Source organism: Chiloscyllium plagiosum, chromosome 12 (assembly GCF_004010195.1).
Source record: "Chiloscyllium plagiosum isolate BGI_BamShark_2017 chromosome 12, ASM401019v2, whole genome shotgun sequence".
NCBI classification, from domain to species: Eukaryota; Metazoa; Chordata; class Chondrichthyes; order Orectolobiformes; family Hemiscylliidae; genus Chiloscyllium; species Chiloscyllium plagiosum.
Window position 1 is genome coordinate 25,289,547 of NC_057721.1, and position 23,838 is coordinate 25,313,384.

At 38.0% G+C, this 23,838-nt stretch overlaps 1 protein-coding gene across 3 annotated transcripts in view; it reads left to right on the forward strand.

The window, feature by feature from the left end:
* The window catches only part of tab3 (TGF-beta activated kinase 1 (MAP3K7) binding protein 3), a 158,725-nt gene that overhangs the window by 127,505 nt on the left and 7,382 nt on the right, over positions 1 to 23,838 (forward strand). For 2 of the 3 annotated variants that reach the window (XM_043700739.1, XM_043700741.1), the window contains 2 exons: positions 3,219 to 3,311; positions 12,165 to 12,260. In XM_043700739.1, coding sequence (XP_043556674.1) covers positions 3,219 to 3,311; positions 12,165 to 12,260 — 189 coding nt within the window. The remainder of the gene's footprint in view (positions 1 to 3,218; positions 3,312 to 12,164; positions 12,261 to 23,838) is intronic. The other variant, XM_043700740.1, reaches the window with a different exon arrangement.

Here is a 23,838-nt window from a genome sequence, read left to right on the forward strand (position 1 = left end):
GCGTATCTCCGTAGTGTTAGTTTGGATCAAAGGGTGTGTCTCCATAATGTTAGTTTGGATCAAAAGGTGTGTCTCATAGTGTTAGTTTGGATGAAAGGCGTATCTCCGTAGTGTTAGTTTGGATCAAAGGTGTATCTCCATAATGTTATTTTGAATCAAAGGTGTGTCTCCAGAGTGTTAGTTTGGTTCAAAGGTGTGTCTCCATAATGTTAGTTTGGATCAAAGGCGTATCTCCAGAGTGATAGTTTGGGCTTCTGCATTACTAGGCAATGGTGTTAGCACTATGCTCCTAATTCTACATTCATTTTTGGCCTACGGTTTGTCAAACCCAAAAGGATTAACCCAATTTAAATTTCACAGTTAACCTAGCATCAATTGCTATTTGCAAAACGTTATTCTGATTACCAAATATGTTGCAATGAATTCCTGTTTCATTCCTCCAAGTTCTAGTTCTACTGTGACCTCTAGCCTTGGATTCCCCAACCAATGGAGATTATTTATCTCTCACTACCCTATCCTTTAATGTTGTGAAAACTTAGATTAAATCACTCCTTACCTTTCTGAGCTCCAGGCAACACAGTTTTCCAGATGTTGTAATCCATTTAATTTGACCTTCGTCATCTCAAAATAATCTGAGTAAATCTTTCCTGGACTCATTGCATTCCTGATGAAGGGCTTATGCCCGAAACATCGATTTTCCTGCTTCTCAGATGCTGCCTGACCTACTGTGCTTTTCCAGCACTACATTCTCATCCTTGCTAGATCAGCATATCTTAGCTAAGATATGGTGCCCAAAACTGTACTCAGTACTGCAGGTGTCGTCTAACAAGGTCTTCATATATTTGAAGTAGGACTTCTCCCCATCTTGTATTCCAGCCTTCTATAAACGAAGGCCAACCTTCTGTTAACCATATTGATTTTTTTTTGATTTCCATGATTTGTATATTATATGCCTCCACTGCATAAATTTATATCATTTCAAAAAGGACCCTGTTATGTTCTTTTTAGCCCCACAGTGAAAGACTTAATAGTTGCCTATCCAGGCATCTATTTGTAATCACTGAACCAAGTTTATTTGCATCTGTTGCAGTTATTGTCATTGTTCATTTGAATATGGCTTTATTTTTATTCCTTTACAGGGGCATCTATTGCAATCTCATTTCCATTGTTTAATGTCAGTGCTTGAAACATAAAAGAGGCTTGAATTGCTATAATTGTTCCAATCATTTCTTAATCCTTTCCAATGGAGTGGGCTTTTTTGTTAAGTTTGTCCTGCTTGCAACATCCTTGAGAAGGGATTGATGAGAAAAAAGTACATTGTGATACACAGATGAACCACGTAGATAAATGGTTTCTGTGGAATGCCTAAGTATGGAAGTGTAGCATCTTGGTTTTTAGCTTTCATGTTAACTTTTATATCTGAGAACACCAAAGTTGGTTCAACTTTGCTATAGATGTTATTTTTTGTGTTAAATTTGACACTGATTGTTCTGTGGAAGCCCTGAGATGCTGTGCACATTTTGGCCGTTTTTTGCAGGATAATTAGAATGTTGACACCATCTCCTATGGAGCATGGCTTTTTTCCAGCATTAAGATACCCTCATGATACTTGGATTTTATCATCCAGGTGAAAAGCTTTGTTACAAGAGAATGGAATAGATTTTTAATTTGTTGCACAAATACTATTGACAGAGTAATCCTAGATCAGGTAAAGTCAAATTCTGTTTTGCCCAATTTTATTTCTATTTGTAATAATTTTCTAATTTTTGCACACTATGTTGTAAATTTTGTCATTATTGCAAGTGTTAATTGGATAGTTCTGGTCTATGAATCTGTGTTTATTGAAGTTCATTGTAGTTCTTTAAACTAGTTCATAATTGAGGAGATGCTAGTGTTTAAAAGCCTTAATTCCATCTCCAAAGCTGACTCATTGGAGTTCACAAGAGAAATATGAAAATATTTGAATGCAGTTCATTTTAGAATAGTAAAGGTTTGGCATGATGCAATTAGTTAGAATGGTAGGGAAAAACAAGTGAAAAAGCATTGGATGGAAGTTACACCCAAAGAAGCAAAACTTTACGCAATGATTTATTTTTTGGAACTATTGGTGTTATAATGTCATGTTGTAATATATCTGCTTCTAGACTAGTTTAATGTTTTTATTCTATGGTCACATTCTATGGGTAGATAAAGACAAAGTGAATGAACATATTAAGACAGGAATTTCCTGAAATAAAAACAGAAGTTGCTGAGAAACTCATTTGAGAAACAGAGTTAAGGTCTTCAGTCCCATATAAATCTTCAGATTTCCTGAAGTCACTGTAATTGCCAAGTAGTTTGACAGATTCATTTATATAAAAAAAAGCACAATGATGTATAATTCAACTGAGCCTCCGCTTGGAAAGAAATCAGCTCCATTGTTCTGGCACACTTCTGTTTCAGAGTAGTAATATTCTGCTTGAGGTACTGCCTTAACTATTGTATTAACAACAATACTGTACGGAAATTACTTTATTCCCTGGTGTGTTCAGTTTGAAATAATGGTGAATAGTGTTTATATCACATGATGGAATGTTTGCTGTGTGCATTTTTACTTTGTCTCAGCTGTCTTGTGTTGCAGAAATTAAATAAACTGGTTATCATTGCTCCAAACATCACCCCCCACCCCCCCACCAAACAATCCTCCAATCAGTGCCAGTTATCTACTTGCCTTTAGTGAAGGTTTCATATTTTCGATATGAAATGTTTCATAATGGGAATAGCTGGATTGAAGAAGTATTTTCTTTCCATATTGTTCTACCCTTGCTTTGTTCCCAGGAGTTTGGAAAACTGCTGTTGAGCCTCCTAAGCCTTGCTTAACTATCCATTAAGAACTCATGAATCTTGAGTTAAGTACAGAAGAATCAAAACTGAGCTGATTTTGTTGTCAATGAAAATTGAAAAGTACAGTTCTTGCGTGAGTTGCTGAAATAATTGAGAATACAAGTGCGTTGAATCACCTCTCTGAGAATATTAAAGTGTTCCACTGAGGCCCTGGCTGATAACAGCTGCTTTTAGGCAGGTTGTGCTCAGGTCTCCCCCTTGCTCTGCATACCCGCTAACTGGAATTGTATAATTGTTAATTGCTGAGTTTGTTTATTTGTGCTTGCTTGAAAGCTATTTTTGTAATTCAGTTTGAAATATTGTTCCTTAATTCTTTCCATTTGTGCTCATTGCAGGGAATTTTGACCCAAAGGCCATTAATAATTTTTATGACAACATTGGACTAACTGGTCCTGTCGGGGCAGTCCCCCCAAAGCATAGCAAAAAAGGTAAGTTATTAACTGAAATTCAATGCTGTCTTTTTTTTTCCATTTTTTTTCTTTATAAATGTAACTGTTCTAACTTTTAATCTGTACCAGGGATAGCACTATGGATTAGAAAATGCCTATTCTAATTATTCACACCCTTGTCATTTTCATGAAGAAACGGGACATACCCCTGTTTGTTGATCTGTCTAATTGTCCTTGTAAACACAAAGAAGGTAGGGAAGTAGCTCTAGAATATCATGACAGTGGAGGTAGTCTCCTTGAATGGAACTTTCAGTAGGATTGCTGGGATAGAATTCAGTCTGCTTATGCAAATAGAGTGCATGAAATGGTAGGCTGTTTCATTGTAACTTGAATTTACGAGATGTTACAGAGAAGGTAGGGTTTCTTACAGTAAGGTATAAAATACAGCCAGAAATTATGAATCATGTTTTATCCAGTGTGCAAGTATCATAAAACTTTTCATTAATGCAGTTAGAGATTTGATTAGATATGTAACTATATTCTTGAATATAAAACATAAATGTAAGTGGAAATTGTGAATTGTGAACGTTTTACAGCATTTTAAGTCAATGATTTGGCCACTTAATCCTTTTCATGATATGAATACATGAAAGAACTATCAATTTTGCCTCATCATAATCTTTTTTAAAATAACTTTTGCGCTTTTTGAAAGCTCTAATAGATTTTGTTTTGCTTTTTAAGCTCTTTTCATGTTTTAGTGGTAAACTTCCCTTCATGTTGTTGATTCATTGGGTGGTTTTTTTTCAGGATTACTTCAGCAAAAAAACAACTTTGCTTTTGAATTTCTTTTCCCATTGTTTTGTCAGTTTTCATTATGATCTAAACAGTCCAAACTTCTGTAGCCTCTCCCTCTCAATTTAGCTGCTTGTTTCATGTGTCAGCCACACCCCCTCAATTACATCTTTCCTAAAATCAAATCCTAAAAACAGATCCATATCTTACTTTATACCACTGAATGATTTCTGTTGGTTCCCTTTAACAATTCTCAGCGCCTCTGTTCAGAAAATTTTTGTTTTCTAACTTAGCCTCTCAGTTTTCAAGATTTATGACTTTGAATCCCACATGGATCCATTGATCGACTCCTTTATTGAAGTTGTATAATTTATCATGTTGTATTATTCCCAAAATGAAACCCCTTACATTTATTCTCATTATGTTTCATCTGATGGTTGTCTGTCTACTTGCCCGAAGGTGGTTTTGTCCTTTAAATAAATAACCTTCTTTTTGGATCATCTCAAAAAATGTTGGCATTGTACTTTGCTAGTTCAGATCAGTTAGAGAAAAGCAATGATCTTAAATGGCTATATTCAACTCAATTGCCAATAATTTGTGTATTGATAAACGTTCTTGTCGCAAGGATTTGTTCCCTTTTTTGACTAAAATAAAGTACCATTACTCTGTTTCAATTCTTTGAAATTGTGTAATGCTTGCCTTGTTCAGAAGTCAACTCAGACTGAGAGTTCTGTGTGGAGTAACATGTTCCTTGCCTTCTTAAAGCTTGTCCCACCATCTATACACAAAGCACAATTCTGGAGTTTAATGGAATACTCTCCATTTGACTGGATGAGTGCAGCTCTAACAGCATCCAAGAAGCTTGACAGCATTTGATTGTGACCTCATCCATCACCTTTAACAATCACACCCTAACCACCAATGTGCAGTGACAGCCCTGAGAAGCACGTACAAGAAGCCCTAGAATAATTCATCCAACCCCATTTGACATCGGCTTCCAAGCCCATGACAGCAACCACCTAAATTTGGAGCATTAGGACCATAGTTGTTAATGTAGGGGGTCAGATGTTCCTAAAGAATATCAGATAGTTTGTCATGCTTTTGGTTAAGCAGCAGTTTAGATATTATACAATAATTGTTCAAACAAAAAAGTGTAGAAAGCATTATGGATTGAAGTGATGGAGGCATCATCCTTGCCTTCAACTGATGGGTTCCTTGGGTCATCTTCCTCCTCTCCTAGCCCAACTTCCATCTAAAAGAGACAGCTGTTTGGCGAGCAGTGCCACTTGACAAGGACTGCCCCTGACATTGCCCACTTGTTGATATCTATAGGGCTGGTAATTGACCCTATGACAATCAACCTTTTGAATCTTTCTAACCAATAGACATTGGACAACTTCTCTCAAGGTCAGCATAAGCATTGCCTATTTTCTAACTTTTACTTGGAGGTTAGTTTTTGTCCTTTCTTGGAACAAACCTTTATTTTCCTAAATACTATTGCTACTAGGATACGTCTGGCATTAGATAGCTCCTTGATTCAGCTGAAGGAAAAGATATTGCTTATGTTTGGCAACAGAAAATTATGCTGTAGCAGCAGTTATATGAGGACTCATGCTACACAGGAAGTAATAGAAAAGTTCAATTTTAAAGAGACCCCAATTTCCAAAATCTCAGAATTGAGCATGACTTACTTCCACTCTCCTTGAGTGAGCAAGACCTATTAAACCACATACAAGACAGACAGTGCTTGAAGGGTTTGTAGGTGAGTTGTTTGGAGGTTTGTGCACTCCTTCAAATGTCTTGATCTCATTTCAGAATGTTTCTATTGAATTCTCTGTTCAGTGCCTTATTACCCTTGTGGCTGTGACCAACCAAATTAGACCAGGCTCTCAGGAGGTTTCACGTCTTCAGGAGTGCTTTCACAACACCCTGAAACCAAACTGCTCACTAAAGACAGAACTTGATATACAGTTTGCAGGTGGTTGCAGTTCTCTTGCCCACTCAGCAGCAGATTTCTAAGGCACTGTCACTCTTATCATTTCTGCATACACTAAGTTATCACTTAAAGTTGTGATAATGTTCTAAAAAATTGCATTTTTAAATGAAGTGACTTTGACAGAATCATCTTTTCCCTTTAAAATGAATGTAAAGGTTGTAGTTGGGTTTTGATAGCTATTAGTTACAAAGAAACATAACTCCTGTAAATTTAAATACTTTACAAGGCTAATTTCTTACATTTGTAGATTAAGTAACTCTTGTGATGCTATATTTTCCATTGTTTAATTTTACATCTGTAAATTTGTAGTTTACCCCCTGCTTGCCGCTGATCATGCTGTCTAGACTTCCTGCTCTCTGATCCTCCTGGTTCTCCCTGCTTCTAACCCTCCAATGTAAATCCACCTCCTCTCTGGATGTGAGTTTGCTCGCTGAGGTGTAAGGTTTGATTTCAGACATTTTGTCATCATACTAGGTAACGTCATCAGTAAGTCTCCGGTGAAACGCTGGTATTATGTCCCGCTTTCTATTTATGTGTTTAGGGCGGCACGGTGGCACAGTGGTTAGCCTCACAGCGCTAGAGACCCGGGTTCAATTCCCGTCTCAGGCAACTGTCTGTGTGGAGTTTGCACCTTCTCCCCGTGTCTGCATGGGTTTCCTCCCACAATCCAAAAATGTGCAGGTTAGGTGAATTGGTCATGCCAAATTGCCCGTAGTGTTATGTGAAGGGGTAAATGGAGGGGAATGGGTCTGGGTGGGTTTCTCTTCGGAGGGTCGGTGTGGACTTGTTGGGCCGAAGGGCTGTAAGTAATCTAATCTAATCTAGGTTTCTCTGGGTTGGTGATGTCATTTCTGGTTCTTTTTCTCAGAGGATGGTAGTTGGGGTCCAAATTGATGTGTTTTGGGTCCAAAGAAACCTAAACACATAACTAGAAAGTGGGAAAACACACCAGCGCTCACCAGAGGCTCACTGGTGATAATACCCAGGATGGTGACAAAATGTCTGAAACTTCCAGCTCAGTAAGCAAATTCACATCCAGAACCTCAATCTGAGCTGCAAATCTTTTCAAATCTTGCTACCACCTCCTCTCTCCTTGACTCTCAGAATAGCAGCCTCCTCCTGTGCCCCTGACTCTCTGTCTTGTAGTCTTCTCCTTTGTCCTTGACCTTCCAACTTGTGATTTCTTTCTCCATCTGTGATCCTCTGACTTGTGGCCTCCTTCCCTGTTCTTGATCCATCTTCTTGCTGGACTTCTCACTCCCTACTTTTCTTTCTTAAACTCGCACTTGTGTTCAAAATTTAAAACCCATGTATGTCTTAATGCGACAGAAGTGCTCAGCTTGCGCTGTTATAATCCATGGCTTTTCAACATGCTCCCATGTGTTGCTTCCTTCTCCAGAATCCTCACCTTGATTAAGGGCCTTGATTAAGATAGCACCAGCATGGTATTTCTGCACCACGGTAACTTGCACTCTTGTAAACCAGGAATTGAATGGGGATCTTGAATGGGAGCACACATTCAGAAAGGGGAAGTGGTGAGAGGGTGTGTCAGAGAGTGGTAAGTATGGATGAGCATCTGGCATGGTGAGATGCCACTAATCAGATAGTTAGGCATGGCGATAGCAAGAGCGGCCACACAGAATGGCAACAAAAGGGTGCTGTGAGGAATGATGTTAAAGTGCATCTTGCAACACCGAACAATATTAAAGGCCCCATTAACTTAACCATTGTTAAAGCGAAACAGTGTTAAATAGGCAATATACAAGAAACTTGAATTTGAATGTTGCCAAAAATCCAGTTGATCCATATTTGACTAGCCAGTATTGATTTCCCCTGTATGTTGAAGGATGGATATTATTAACCTGGAAAGGGTTCAGAAGAGACTTGCCAAGATGGTGTCGAGTATGAAAGATTTGAGTTATAAAGAAAGGCTGGATAGGCTGGGACTTCTTTCACTGGCACATAGGAAATTGAGAGGCGACCTGATGGAAATCTATAAAATAATGAAGGGTATAGCTAGAGTTAATCGTAGTTGTCTTTTCCTTAGGAGGGAGTGATTTCAAAAGCAGGGGCCACATTTCTAAACTGAGAGAAGAGGAATTTTAAAAAGATAGAAAAAGGATGATCACCTTATTGGGATTGTATTATAGAACCTCTAATCATCAGAGGGAAATTGAGAAACAAATTTTTAAGAAGATCTCAGTTATCTGTAAGAATAATAGGGTGGTTATGGTAGGGGATTTTAACTTTCCAAACATAGACTGGGTCTGGATAGTGTTAAGGGTTTAGATGGAGAGGAATTTGTTAAATGTGTACAAGAAAATTTTCTGATTCAGCATATGGGTGGACCTAGCAGTGAAGGTGCAAAACTTGACCTACTCTTGGGAAATAAGGCAGGGCAGGTGACTGAGGTGTCAGTGGGGGAGCACTTTGGGGCCAGCGACCATAATTCTATTAGTTTTAAAATAGTGATGGACAAGGATAGACCACATCTAAACGTTGAAGTTCTAAATTGGAGGAAGGCCAATTTGACGGTATTAGGCAAGAACTTTCAAAAGCTGATTGGAGGCAGATGTTTGCAGGAAAATGATGGCTGGAAAATGGGAAGCCTTCAGAAATGAGATAACGAGAGTCCAGAGGCAGTATATTCCTGTTAGGGTGAAAGGAAAGACTGGTAGTATAGGGAATACTGGATGACTAAAGAAATTGAGGGTTTGGTAAAGAAAAAGAAGGAAGCATATGTCAGGTAGAGACAGAACAGATCAAGTGACTCCTTAGAAGACTGTAAAGGCAGTAGGAGTATACTTAAGAGGGAAATCAGGAGGGCAAAAAGGGGACATGAGATATCATTGGCAAATAGAGTTAAGGAGAATCCAAAGGGTATTTACAAATACATTAAGGACAAAAGGGTAACTAGGGAGAGAATAGGGCCCCTCAGATCAGCAGACTGGCCTTTGTGTGGAGCCACAGGAGATGGGGGAGATACTAAACGAGTATTTTGCATCAGTATTTACTGTGGAAAAGGACATGGAAGATATAGAATGTAGGGAAATAGATGGTGACATCTTGAAAAATGTCCATATTACAGAGGAGGAAGTGCTGGATGTCTTGAAACAATTAAAAGTGGATAAACCCCCACGGCCTGATCAGGTGTACCCCAGAACTCTGTGGGAAGCTAGGGAAGTGATTGCTGGGCCTCTTTCTGAGATATTTGTATCATTGATAGTCACAGGTGAGGTGCCAGAAGACTGGAGATTGGCTAATGTGGTGCCACTGCTTAAGAAGGGTGGTAAGGACAAGCCAGGCAACTATAGACCAGTGAGCCTGACGTCGGTGGTGGGCAAGTTGTTGGAGGAAATCCTGAGGGACAGGATGTACATATATTTGGGAAGGCAGGGACTGATTTGGGATAGTCAACATGGCTTTGTGTGTGGGAAATCATGTCTCACAAACTTGATTGAGTTTTTTGAAGAAGTAACAAAGAGGATTAATGAGGGCAGAGCGGTAGATGTGATCTACATGGACTTCAGTAAGGCGTTCAACAAGGTTCCCCATGGGAGACTGGTTAGCAAGGCTAGATCTCATGGAATACAGGGAGAACTAGCCATTTGGATACAGAACTGGCTCGAAGGTAGAAGGTGGAGGGTTGTTTTTCAGACAGGAGGCCTGTGACCAGTGGATTGCCACAAGGATCGGTGCTGGGTCCACTACTTTTCGTCATGTATATAAATGATTTGGATGTGAGCATAAGAGGTATAGTTAGTAAGTTTGCAGATGACACCAAAATTGGAGGTGTAGTGGACATCGAAGAAGGTTACCTCAGATTTCAACGGCATCTTGGTCAGATACTCTCACACATGCTTTGAGTCGCAACATCTTAGTGATCAGGTAGAGCAACAGCAGAGGAGAATAGAAAAACAGCGCATCCTGCACTTCAAATCTCCTACCAGCTTGCGATTTATATGCCTCCATGTGCCCAAAGATGTGTCAAGAATTGACTTGTCCAGTCATGGGAATGTCCATGGCAAAAATTTACAACCGTCAGTAAACGCAATCATTTTATTGAGGAGCAAATAACGAGAGCAAAAATCTATGTAGGGAGATGCGGCAGCTATAAAAATGCCAAATTAAACTTTCTTCTGATATATGTAAAGGAGGAATGTTGACCAGGACTTGTAGCTACTGTGGCGGGCAAATTATTTTTTGCCAAAAAATTGTACCTGTGGTAATGAATTAAAGAGCCAACCAATAAAATGTGCTGAAATCCTGGATCATTTAAAAGCAAATGTTGTAGAATGCAAATATTTTGGAAGTGAGAAAGGCAATTTGTTTTAATTTCATGAGTATGTTTGGTATTTTATGTGATAATGTATTTATATTATTGAACTTAAAGTTGATTCAGACTGACTCAGTGGAGCAATAAATAATTGGGACTCGTGGAAAAAATATTGAACAAATTTAGTGATGTATTAACATAGCGCTAGATAAGTTATAACGTGTGAAATATTCATTTCTCCAAGTCTTTGAAGAAGAAACAGTCATATTTTGTACAATCCACATTTTTCTTGTGATTACATCTTTAATCATTTGGAATGGAAGTTTGATTGCGAGTCAACGTTTGCTAAAATGAAATTTTCACGTGATTACTTAAAATTTGCGTCGGAATGTTTGGGGTGTACACTCTTAAGTTGATTTTTGTGAAACACTTCAAAGCCTGGAATCCCTTGATTTGTAGTTTCAGCATAGTAAATTGTAATTCTAAAATAATGTTGCGATCTCATTGTTTTAATTGAGTTGATTGGTGTTTCGTGCATCGTGCCATGGAATGATAAAACAGGATTTTATCCACACATTGAAGTAATGAGTTTTTTTTCAGTCTTCAGGTACTGAAAACAGATAAGGTATTTTGCTAAAGTGAAGGGGAATACAAGCGTATTGCAGTCAATCCTTACTTGAACTAGGTTTAAGGGTGGAGGAAATTGCATGGGCATTGGCTTGAATGTGACAATCTTTTCCTTATTCAACATGTTTTGTAGCATAAATGGAGAAACAAAATGAGAAAATAAGGCTTAGAAGGGAATTTATGTTTAATTTCATGGTTGGTCTTTAGTTGCTGCAAATTTAAGTTCCCTTCAAAAAATGAAAATTTACCATGTTCTGATTAATTCTTGGTCACTTGGAATTGAAATCTTACAAGTCAGTATTTCACAACTGTATTGACCTGGGTTAAATCATTAGTTTCAATTATTGATTAGGGCATTTATATTAGAGGTGAAATATTGTTGATCTATTTGAGTTAATATGACTCAGTGCTAAACATCTTACAGATTTGCACATTGAGCATCAATCTCATTTTTAACAGATTGATGTTAAAGATGAATAGTATCTCTAGTTCAGCTCAAGCCTTCAAAAGATTACAAATTAAATTATACAACATCAAAATGCTTTATGGCTCAGCTTTTAAGCTCTCCTATAAGGTTTCTTCTTAGTCATGTTACCTTTACAGTTGCAGTGTACTACTTTTGATAGCACATATTTTGATAGCTATTTGAATGCCAATGTCAAGTATGTGCAGCTGAAGTCTCAGAAGCTTACATATATCTAGATTGTGGCCATGAAAAGGATTGCATTCTTGATTTGAGTAATAAAACTGTTTTTATCATATAAAATTACAACAAGGACATTACTACATGTAGCATCCATTAACTGAAACATATCTCAGCACTGATTTGATGTGTTAAGCACCAATATTCTTTGGGTGGGAGAGACATTGTTGAGTCCAAATGGGGGACTGACTACATAGTAAAACTGAAGAAATTGCAAATTATTTTCTCACCTTAGTGCTATCCCACCAATTGTCTGCAGGATTATTTGTGCATGAATCTTTGGGCTTCATGAAGGGGTCAGTTGCTATATATTTTGTTGGCTATCTCTTGTTCATTAGTTTACTCTAGTAGTGTGAAATAGCTAGATAAATACTTAACAAATATGCTTTATGTATCATATCTAGTTGTGGTGTCTTACTTGTGTGTTGGGGTTTTGTTTTAGGTTTTTAGAGGTTTGCCCCTTTATCCCTCTCAATCTTCATGACTTGTCTTGTACAGACCCTTCAGGTACTCTAGAGAGAAAAGCAAGGAAAATTAGTGTGACTTCAAAGTTAAAGAAGGACTCCTCTGATTCCCAGGCTGCTCCAGCTGAGGGTGGGTACTTCATTGAATGTCACCTGACTACCAGATTGGAGTAGATATTCACAGTACATAAGGCAAAAGGACCAGTCCAGAATGGTTTTTAAAAAACTTTTAAAATTTCTTTATTTTATCATTTTTAATATTTTCAGACTTTGAACATTGTTAGCATCTTTACTAATGTCTAATGATTTAGACTGTCACTTGTTTTTGAATATTTTATTTTATGTGAAATGTCTTGTCTGCTAACTGTATGATAACATAGGTTAACTTGAATTCCTGTTTACGCCATTTTTGATAACAATACATTCTATCAGTTCTTTAAAAGGAGTCACACAGTTGAGGACTTGATGAGGTTTTAAACTGCACTGGTTATAAATGTTCATATCACAAACTCTGCATATTAATAATTTTAGGCAAAGTGTTTCTTTTTGATATCTAATTATGTGCAGCATTGAGGATGTTTTTTTTCCAGGTCTATCAGAGGAAACTAGAAAATGAAATATGACTCATTGTATTGACAATACTAATTATTTAGGAAATGTCAAAAGAAAAATTCTCAAATGATATTAATAGTAATATTATCAATTTTACATGGCTTGCATGCTTTGGATTTCATGGCTTTTTTTAATGCTGGAAGGAGGAATCAAGTAGCTAGAATTTTTTTAAAAAGAGCTATTTAGTCAGATTATTGAGAGATCTCTTAGGGGGAAAAACCTACAATTTACTGACATTTTTGAGCTATAAAATTTAAATTATTCAATAATCCAAATTTAGCAATCAAAAAAGAATGGACTTCTGTGTTTTTCTAATAATCAGAATAAAAGGTCTGTTCATTTTTGAATGCAGCAAATTGAATTGAGTCACTGCTGAATATTTTCACATCTTTGGAAGGAGATTTTAAAATGCCGGAACTGAGTACAAAATGTCTGAAATAGCACACTAATCCAAACGACCCAGCTTTCTTGCCCACACATATGTAAAGCACCCCATTAGTATTTGTAATGCAAAAACATTGCAACTGATAAAATAAAAACAAATTCTGGAAATATTGAATTGATTAGGCAGCATTTGTGGATAGAAACAGATGAAATTTCATCAGATCAGAGATATTTGAAATGTTACCTGTGTTCTTGTCCGTGGATGCTGCTTGCCTTAAAAGCAAACGTTGCTGGAAATACTTCTTCCAAATTTTAAACATTAACAGTATTTTTCTTGTGAGAGTAAACACTCCTAATGGGGTCATTTGCTTCTGAGATGCTGGTCCCTTGTAGAACAATATTTATTTTACAAGATAGTGATATAAATCACAGGCTATGTTCTATTTTTGAAGTATGCTTTGAATAAAATAAGTTGGTGGAATCCACCACCATTATGCTTTATATCAAATGACATCTTCATGAATCTTGACCATGGTGCTTTATCCTCCTCCCATTATTTGCAGTTTTTATTGAAGTCATTAATGTTCTTCAACCTACTCTTCCTCATCCAACACTGTGGCGAGGGCCATCCTTTCATGGTTATTGGCAGTGCATTTTCATAAAAGCTGCTGCTGTTACCCTTGCATTATTTCATGTGTGTTGGTTCCCAACTATCCACTCTTGCATCCCTTCTGAGGAAGGTGTTATTCTTCAGTTGGTTTATCCATAAACATTGGTAAGCTTTCCTCTATGTGCTGATTAACCCTATCTCCATCTCTTTTCTGTCAGTCTGAGAACTTGTGTTTGCCTTTTTGCTGACACTCTGGGTGAACCACACATTCCACCAGTTGAACATCAATAAGAGCAAAGCCATTGGCTAAGTACCATTGAAAAAAGGTTGCAATTTGATTTCCAATTCTTGTGTGTACTGGCCATGCCTTCAGCTCTGTTTTATTGAGAGTTGAACTTCAAAGTCCATATTAATTTAATCTTCCAGCCTGCATTCTTTCATTTGTTTTGGAATAGTTTGAACTTCCACCCTACTTCACTGCTAAAACACTTTCTGTGCATTTGCCATTCCAATGCCCCACATATTAATCTGCTGATCTCCATCTTCCCTAAAGTACAAATCATCCTGCACGGTGCCATATACTTTATGTTCCATACTAAATTACTTTCTCTTTGTCCAAATCCTGCTAAATCACATTGATTCCCTGTTCCCAAAAATCAAACTTCGAAGTTTTGATCTTATAATCTCATCACCCCCATTACGTCTGTTATGTGCTCCAGCTGAAGTCCAATCCCATTTCTTCTACTCTTTTACTCCACCTTTCCTTCCACACCGTTGTTAGCATTAGCTTGAGTAGTAATAGGATTCTTCCCTCTGAAGCCTCACTGCAAATGTTCAACATTGAATCTGGTTTAATGCTTCATTGCTGCATTAAGAGACTCCTGTGTTATTAATGCTGGCTTTCACTTCAGGCATTAAACTGAGATTCTGCATGCCTGATCAACTTGAAATTAAGTCTCTCATGACATTATTCAGCAGGTGAGAGAGAGTTTTCTGAGTGTCCACATGAATTTATTTTTATTTTACTGTTTGTTTGTGGAATCTTGCTGTGTTGCCTGTTTTTTTTGTGCAACAGTGATTATATTTAAAATTTATTGGATGAACTCTGGGACTTCGTGAGGATATGGAGGATATAGTATGCTTTTTTTAAATCTTGTGTTGGAAATGTCTCCAGTCATCCGGATTGTATTATTCACAATGTCCTTAGTTAACTTATGCTTCTTGCTTTCAAAGGCTTCTGAAAACCAATCACTGTAATTCAGTTAATGGACAAGGAATTCCATCGCATTGCTATTGGAATCAGTACTGATTGAACATGGATTCTACTTCCTTTATACAGTACCTTGGGACAGATTAATTAAAAGTCCTGAATGCAAATTGCAGTTATCTAGATCAGCTACGAACGAAGGGTAGTGACATATCTGACTCAACAGACATGCTTAACTATTAGTCACATACTGAGAAGTGCATATCTGATTTATAAAGTCATCCTCCTTTAAAAATAATGACAAGTTCATGATGTGTGCTATTATGTCAATTGACTAACTTATTCAGTGGAAGAAGTTGCGAGTGGTGACTAAAGCAATTGATGGTCAATTTATACTCCTACATCTTTTCCGTAAAGCAAACAGCATGTCATCTTTAGCCTCCCTGTTAATTTTCAAGCACTTTCTGGATTTGCACATTAATTGCCCATTAAGCTCATGACAGTAAATTAGAGTATATAATTAACATTATTACATGCTTAAAGGGAAGTTAATGACAATCAATCTCTGCCAATTCTCAGAAAGGAAACAAAAACTGTTGCATCTTATTTCTGTGTGTCAGGAATTTTATTTCTTCCTCCCCATTCTTTCTTTGTTTCTTATTCTTTTGTCAAACTTATTTCTTTCCCTTTCCTCATTTCTTTATCTCTCAATCCCACTCATTCAGAGATACACTATTAGTCCCATGTGTCTTCTTGCTTTGCTGTTCTGTTATCAGCCTGCATCTTGAGCAAGTTGTGCAGGAAGTGATTGACCTGAAAGATGCAGGGAAATAAAGATGTCAACCATCAAATACTCTTTATTTTTTAAAAATACAAGACAGCATCATTTTTTAATTTTCCAAGGTGGGGACTTATTCTGTTTACAGATAATTTAGCAATGCATGCAGTATTTTAGCTCATAGTTGTAGCTGATGGATGTATTCCATTTGAGAGTTTAAGATTGTGTAATTTATAACTCTAATTAGTAGTTTAGCTGTAGCTAAATAAAGTTAATATTTTCTTAAAAGGCAAGTATTATAATCCAGTTTTTTATTTGTGAAGATTTCACTAGACTAAAGTTGCCAAGGAATCCCATTGGTTCGGTTCTAAAGAACACTACTAAACAATTGTTCAAAAGTATGGGAACATAAATGCAATGTCTCTGTTTTAGGTTGTTCCATTTTATATTGTTCTGCATTAACAACACAGATGTAATGGGACTGGCATTTTCCTTTAGCATACAGATTTCCATTGTTTTACCATGGTTTTGTGCTGGACTGACAGTGTTGCCTAACCCAGTTGGTGTCAGTTCGGAGCTGTCTCCTGCTCACCGTTTCTCTCTCCCACCATTTGTTCACAGCTTCTTCCATGCCCTTGCTCATAGCAAGGCAAAAAATCAAGTAGGTGGTAAGTAGAAAATGTTAGTGTATTTATTATCAATTATAAAATATATTTAATTCATGAACATAGAAATTTTTTATTCCTTTCTCAAATAGACGTGTTACACTTGCTACTTTCCAGTCTGATTGAACCTTTCCTTGAATGTATGGAATTTTGTAAAATTAATGCCATTGATTACTTCATTAGCTACCTCTTTCAAGACCCTGAATTGAGGTCCTTCTGGACCTAGCAACTTTGTCAACCCGAACAAATCTGTCAGTTAGTGAAGTGTCCCTTCCCTCATGCCAAATTTGCTAAATTCCTCTCTGCTTTTCACCACCTAACTTAGTGATTACTGGGGTTTTTTTGTTCATTTCCTCTATAATGAAGATAAGCAAAATATTTGTTCTTTTCATCCCCCATTTCTTTCTTATTTACTATTGGTTCTGCATTTTCACTCTCTCAAGAGCCAGCATCAATTTTGCCAACTCCTTTCCTTTTTAAATGCCTGGAGAAACTGTTGCTACCTTTTTTTTCATTCCTACCTGGCTTCCTCTCATACTCTATTAATTTCTTACTCCTGATAAGTCTTTCTATCATTCATTTTTGTGGAGTTGTATGTTTTTTCTCACATTTGTTGGTTTACCTACTTCTTAGTTAACCACAGCTGGTGGGTCCTCGCTGTAGGGTTTATCTTTATAGTTGGAATAAAGTCATTCTGAGTATTCTGAAATATCCCCTTAAATGTCTATCACTCGTCTCTATTGATCTATCCTATAGCTTGGAATGCCAGTTCGTTTCACCTGGCTCAACTTCCATGACCACATTGTTGGCTTTATTTAGGTTTAAAATACTAGTCTCAGACTAATTTCCTCCCTTTGAAGTGGAATTCAATCATATTGAAATTGCTGCTATCTTGGGCCTTAACACCATAAGACCATAAAAAATAAAAACAGAGGTAGATGGTTTGGCCCTTTGTCTGTTCCGCCATTCACTAAAATCATGGTGATCCGACATTCCTCACATCCACTTTCCCTGTCCCCCTTGATTCCCTTGATAATCAAGAATATTGTCTATCTCAGCCTTAAATACAAAAGGACTTTGCCCCATAGCTCACTATGGCAAGACGTTCCAAGGACACTCAACCCTCTAAGAGAAGGAATTCCTCCTCATCTCAATCTTAAATTGGCGCCGCTTTATTCTGAGACTATGTCCTCTCATTCTAGATCCTCCCATGAGGGGAAACTTCTCTCAATATTCACCCTGTCAAGCTCCTTAAGAATCCAGTATGTTTCGGTGAGATCACCTGTTACGTTCGGATACTACTCACTGGAGCTTAGAAAACTACTTAGTGCACATGCCATATGAAGAAAGGCTATGATCATCCTAATAAAGCTTCCATGAACTGCCTTCCATGAAATAATATTTCCTTAAATAAGGAGACCAGAATTGCTCTCAGTACTTCAGATGTGGTCTGACCTGCACCTTGTACAGTTGCAGTAAAACTTGCCTACTCAAATACTGCAACCCCCTTGAAATAAGGGCTAACATTCCATTATCCTTCCTGATTACCTTTTGCATCCATGCGCTATCTTTCTGTGTTTCATGCACAAGTACACCCAAGCTCCTGTGCATTATAGCTTTCTGCAGTTTTTACTGTCATATACCGCTCAATATTGTAGATGCAGTCCTTGTATTCCTGAAGTCATGTCTTTGTAATAGCTATCAAATCTTATTTTTTTACTGCAATGTGCACTATTAAGTTGTTAATTTTTGTTCTGATTGTCTATTTTATCTTTGTAATATCTAGTTTTGCTTGTTGATATAATCCTAGATTTATTTTCTCTCTCTGACTCTTTCTGCCATTTTTGTGATCCTCATTTTCCATATTGAAATTTTCCTGTCTTCCCTTCTCTGTACTCTTTATTATAGCTCATATTTCCATTTGATCCCTTGACCCCACAATTTAGTTTTAGATACTCACTACCTCCGTAGTTATACTGTCTGCAAGAATACTGGCCCCAATGTTGTATAGCCCCCACTTTCTGTAGTACTAGTGCCAGTGGCCTATGAGCTAAACCCCTCTTCTCCCACATGAATCTCTGAGCCACATATTCATCTTTCTAATTCATCTGCCAATTTGCTAGGCAAGTAATAATTTAGATGTTATAAGCCTTTGATGTTCTGCTTTTCAGTTTAGTGCCATGTAGGCCCTTTACCTTGTTATACCTAAGCCGTTGGTGCTTGCATGGACTTGACTACTGGATCCTCACCCTCACATTCAAATTGCTTTCTAGCTCTGTGCAAATGTCCTGAGTCCTGACAGCAGGCTGGCCACACAGATCTCTGGTCTCTTAACCTTTGCTGCAAAGAACAGTGTGAATCCTTCTCATTATACTGACACTCTGCAGTAAGTCATTGATTCAAGCAGGCAGGAAGTACCTCAGACCTTCCCGATAATGCAGAGGCTGACATTTCACCTCTCTGGATTCCCTTGCGTGTCTGACACACAGTCACACGTTCCCGTCCTTGACCAAATCAGCAGACCCCTGTCCTAAGTGGTGTAACTGCTTCTTGGAACAAAGAAGCCAAATAGCTTTATCCCTCCCACCTGAGTCGGATTGCTTGAAGTTCAGCTCATAAGCTCTGAGCAGAAGCTGCTCGAATTTCAAATCTGTTTGCCCAGGATCTCATAAGAAAGAGCTTCGACATGATGCAACCCTAACACATGTACTACCATCCCTAATGAGCTTTTATTATTTATTTATTTATATTGCCTTGTATATACTTTATTAATATTGCCACCAGTTTGTATACTATGTTTTCATTTCAGAATAAAGACCATAACGACTCAACAAGCAGCTAGCTCCTTTATATGTAGTGGAGAAACGATTCCTGATCCAATGAACCTACATTTGTATTGGGCTATGTATCTTGAGGTCATCACCTCACCCACTGCTCTTGGCAATGTTGACTGCATGTCTTGGGATCCTCCCCTTGTCCATTCTTCTTGTTATCACTTACTGCACAATTCAGAGTCTTCACTTCAGCTCTTTTTCTCAGTGATTTTAATTCTCTGTCTTGGGGACCTCACTTTCTTTGCCGCACTTGGTCAAGTATCTGGCTGTTTCAGTATCCTTATCGACCCTTCTTGATGGAGCTGATTGTCTGTCTTGGGTTCCGCACCTTACCTGCTCCTTTTCAAATTTATTCATTTAAAAATATAAAATATATGTGGATGTAACTCCTAGAGAAGATGCAAAACTTGACCTGCTCTTGGGAAATAAGGCAGGGCAGGTGACTGAGGTGTCAGTGGGGGAGCACTTTGGGGCCAGCGACCATAATTCTATTAGTTTTAAAATAGTAATGGAAAAGGATAGACCAGATCTAAACATTGAAGTTCTAAATTGGAGGAAGGCCAATTTTGATGGTATTAGGCAAGAACTTTCAAAAGCTGATGGGGGCAGATGTTTGCAGGTAAAGGTACAGCTGGCAAATGGGAAGCCTTCAGGAATGAGATAACGAGAATCCAGAGAAAGTATATTCCTGTCAGGGTGAAAGGAAAAGGCTGGTAGGTGGAGGGAATGCTGGATGACTAAAGAAGTTGAGGATTTGGTTATGAAAAAGAAGGAAGCATATGTCAGGTATAGACAAGATAGATCGAGTCAATCCTTAGAAGAGTATAAAGGAAGTAGGAATATACTTAAGAGGAAATCAGGAGGGCAAAAGGGGGACAGGAGATAGCTTTGGCAAATAGAATTAAGGAGAATCCAAAGGGTTTTTACAAATACATTAAGGACAAAAGGGTAACGAGGGAGAGAATAGGGCCCCTCAACGATCAGCAAGGCGGCCTTTGTGTGGAGCTGCAGAAAATGGGGGAGATACTAAACAAGTATTTTGCATCAGTATTTACTGTGGAAAAAGATATGCAAGATATAGAATGTAGGGAAATAGATGGTGATACCGTGCAAAATGTCCATATTACAGAGGAGGAAGTGCTGAATGTCTTGAAATGCACAAAGGTGAATAAATCCCCAGGACCTGATCAGGTGTGCCTTGGAACTTTGTGGGAAGCCAGAGAAATGATTGCTGGGCCTCTTGCTGAGATATTTGTATCATCGATAGTCACAGGTGAGGCACCGGAAGACTGGAAGTTGGCAAACGTGGTGCCACTGTTTAAGAAGGGTTGTAAGGACAAGCCAGGGAGCTATAGACTGGTGAGCCTGACCTCGGTGGTGGGCAAGTTGTTGGAGGGAATCCTGAGGGACAGGATGTACATGTATTTGGAAAGGCAAGGACTGATTAGGGATGGTCAGCATGGCTTTGTATGTGGGAAATCATGTCTCACAAACTTGATTGAGGTTTTTGAAGAAGTAACAAAGAGGATTGATATGGGCTTCAGTAAGGCATTCGACCAGGTTCCCCATGGGAGACTGATTGGCAAGGTTAGATCTCATGGAATACAGGGAGAACGAGCCATTTGGATACAGAACTGCCTTAAAGATAGACAGAGGTTGGTGGTGGGAGGGTTGTTTTTCAGACTGGAGGCCTATGACCAGTGGAGTGCTGCAAGTATCGGTGTTGGGTCCTCTACTTTTTGTCATTTATATAAATGATTTGGATGGGAGCATAAGAGGTACAGTTAATAAGTTTGCAGATGACACCAAAATTGGAGGTGCAGTGGACAGCGAAGAAGGTTACCTCAGATTACAACGGGATCTTGACCAGATGGGCCAATGGGCTGTGAAGTGGCAGATGGAGTTTAATTCAGATAAATGCGAGCTGCTGCATTTTGGGAAAGCAAATCTTAGCAGGACTTATACACTTCATGGTAAGGTCCTAGGGAGTGTTGTTGAACCTTGGAGAGACCTTGGAGTGCAGGTTCATAGCTCCTTGAAAGTGGAGTCGCAGGCAGATAGGATAGTGAAGAAGGTGTTTGGTATGCTTTCCTTTATTGGTCAGAGTATTCAGTACATGTTTTGGGAGTTCATGTTGCAGCTGTACAGAACATTGGTTAGGCCACTGTTGGAATATTGCATACAGTTCTGGTCTCCTTCCTATCGGAAAGATGTTGTGAAACTTGAAAGGGTTCAGAAAAGACTTACAAGGATGTTGCCAGGGTTGGAGGATTTGAGCTGTAGGGAGAGGCTGAACAGGCTGGGGCTGTTTTCCCTGGAGTGTTGCAAGTTGAGGGGTGACCTTATAAATGGTTTACAAAATTATGAGGGGCATGGATAGGATAAATAGACAAAGTCTTTTCCCTGGGGTTGGGGTGTCCAGAACTAGAGGGCATAGGTTTAGGGTGAGAGGGGAAATATATTAAAGAGACCTAAGGGGCAACTTTTTCCACACAGAGGGTGGTAGGGGTATGGAATGAGCTGCCAGAGGAAGTGGTGGAGGCTGGTACAATTGCAACATTTAAGAGGCATTTGGATGGGTACATGAATAGGAAGGGTTTGGAGGGATATGGGCCGGGTGCTGGACGGTGGGACTAGATTGTGTTGGGATATCTGGTCAGCATGGACGGGTTGGACTGAAGGGTCTGTTTCCATGCTGTACATCTCTATAACTCTAAATCAAATTAGTAGATGCTGGAGATCCAAAACAAACAAATCAGAAATTGTTAGAGAAACTCAGCAGGTCTGTTAGTATCTGTGGAGACTAAAGTAGTTAACGTTTTGAGTTCTTCTGCAGAAAGACTTGAAAGCATTAACTCTGTTTTCTTTAATTCACTTATTGATGTTTAATTTAAAAAGCATTTTTCAAGGATGAAGTTACAATGTAAAGCGCAAAATTATTGTTAAAAGCTTATGTGCTCTTGTTGCATATCAAGAAATATCAGTTATTGTGCTACTAGGATTTCACCCCTTCATTTGCCAACTGACTGAATTGTTTCGCACAGAATTAAAATTTTTGTATCTGAAAAATGCTGCACAGTCCTGATGAGAATTGTTGGTATTCTGAAATTATTATTTATATACATTGAACACAGCATGACGTTTTCTACTTTACTTCAATCGCGCAACCTTTTTTTGTTCAATTTTCGACACTGGCTTCTCTTAAATTTTACTACTTCATACTATAGAGCTGTAACCACTGAATACAAGATTAAGAATGCTAAACCTTATCATCTTGCAATGTTGCAACTTGGCAAATGAAGGACTTGCATATCTGCAATCAAATCCAGTTTTGAGTGTTCCTTTCAACTGCACTGTTTGTTTTCCTCCTTGATTCTTCATATAGCATTTTGTTTGCTTTATAAACTGTTGTCAAAAAAATTGAGTTCAGATTTGAAGTCTGTGATGAGGAGAAATTGTTTGTCTTGGAATACCAATGGTGATAGGTGTCAGAATAGATCTCTTAAGTAGTAGTTATTTTTAAGATTTGTAGCAAGTTCGATTTGTGTGGAACTGTAGCAGTGACCAATTTTGACCAGGTACTCTGAAACAGTCAGTGGGAATTTCATCCAGTCGCATTAGTAGTGGTTGGAAAAAGTATAACTACAGGCCTGTTATCTTAAAAATCTTTGGCAGGAAAGTTTCAGTGCTTTTAAGGAAAAATACACTACCATGTTTTATTTCAAAGGAAATAAGTTAGATGCAACCAGCATAGATTTAAAAGGGATTAAATATCCTTGATAAATCTCAATTCTGTTGAGGCAGATGGGGAAATGCAGTGGATGTAATGTGCATGATTGACAAAATAAAATTTGAGATGACTAGAGAAAATTGAGGAATTAGGGAAGAATAGTATGCTGGATTTAAAAAGAAATTGAGTGTCATTAAGGGTTTTCCACCAAACAATGGAATTGGATATTATCATAGTATTTGGATCTGGGGCCACTTTCATGCAATGTACATAAGCCTAGAAAAATATTGCCCATGATCGCAAAATGAGAAGGATATACATTTCTTTTGGAGGTGGAGATTTTGAGATTGAGGAGTAAATTAAATCATGGATTAGTATTTGGTGTCAGTAATGGGAGGTATTGCATTGTGAAGAAAATATAATAGTAAGTATACTCGGAACGCAAATTGCTGTGGAAGGCCAAAAAGCATTATGGTCCAGGTTCAGAATTTTACCAGACTCACCTCATGTTGATGATGATTAAAGAAAGTTATAGAAGTTTAGTTTTTCATACAACAGATAACATCCATGCAGAGATTGGAATGATAATTATTGAAATGTTAATTTTGAAATGGAACAGTTTGTCTATAAGATAGTGTATATGCACAATTACAAATGAGACATTGTACTAAATGAATGGTGAAAATCAAATATCTTATGTACAAAATTAAATATGATTGACCGAGAACATGGGAAGATTAAACAGTTGGAAAACAATTTTGTTTCCAAGAATGATACCTGGACGTCAGGGGTTAGGTTGCGAGGAGAGATTATACAAATTTGGCCTATTTTCTCTAGAATTTAGAAGGTTGAGGGATGATCTGATCGAACTCTTCAAAATATTTATAG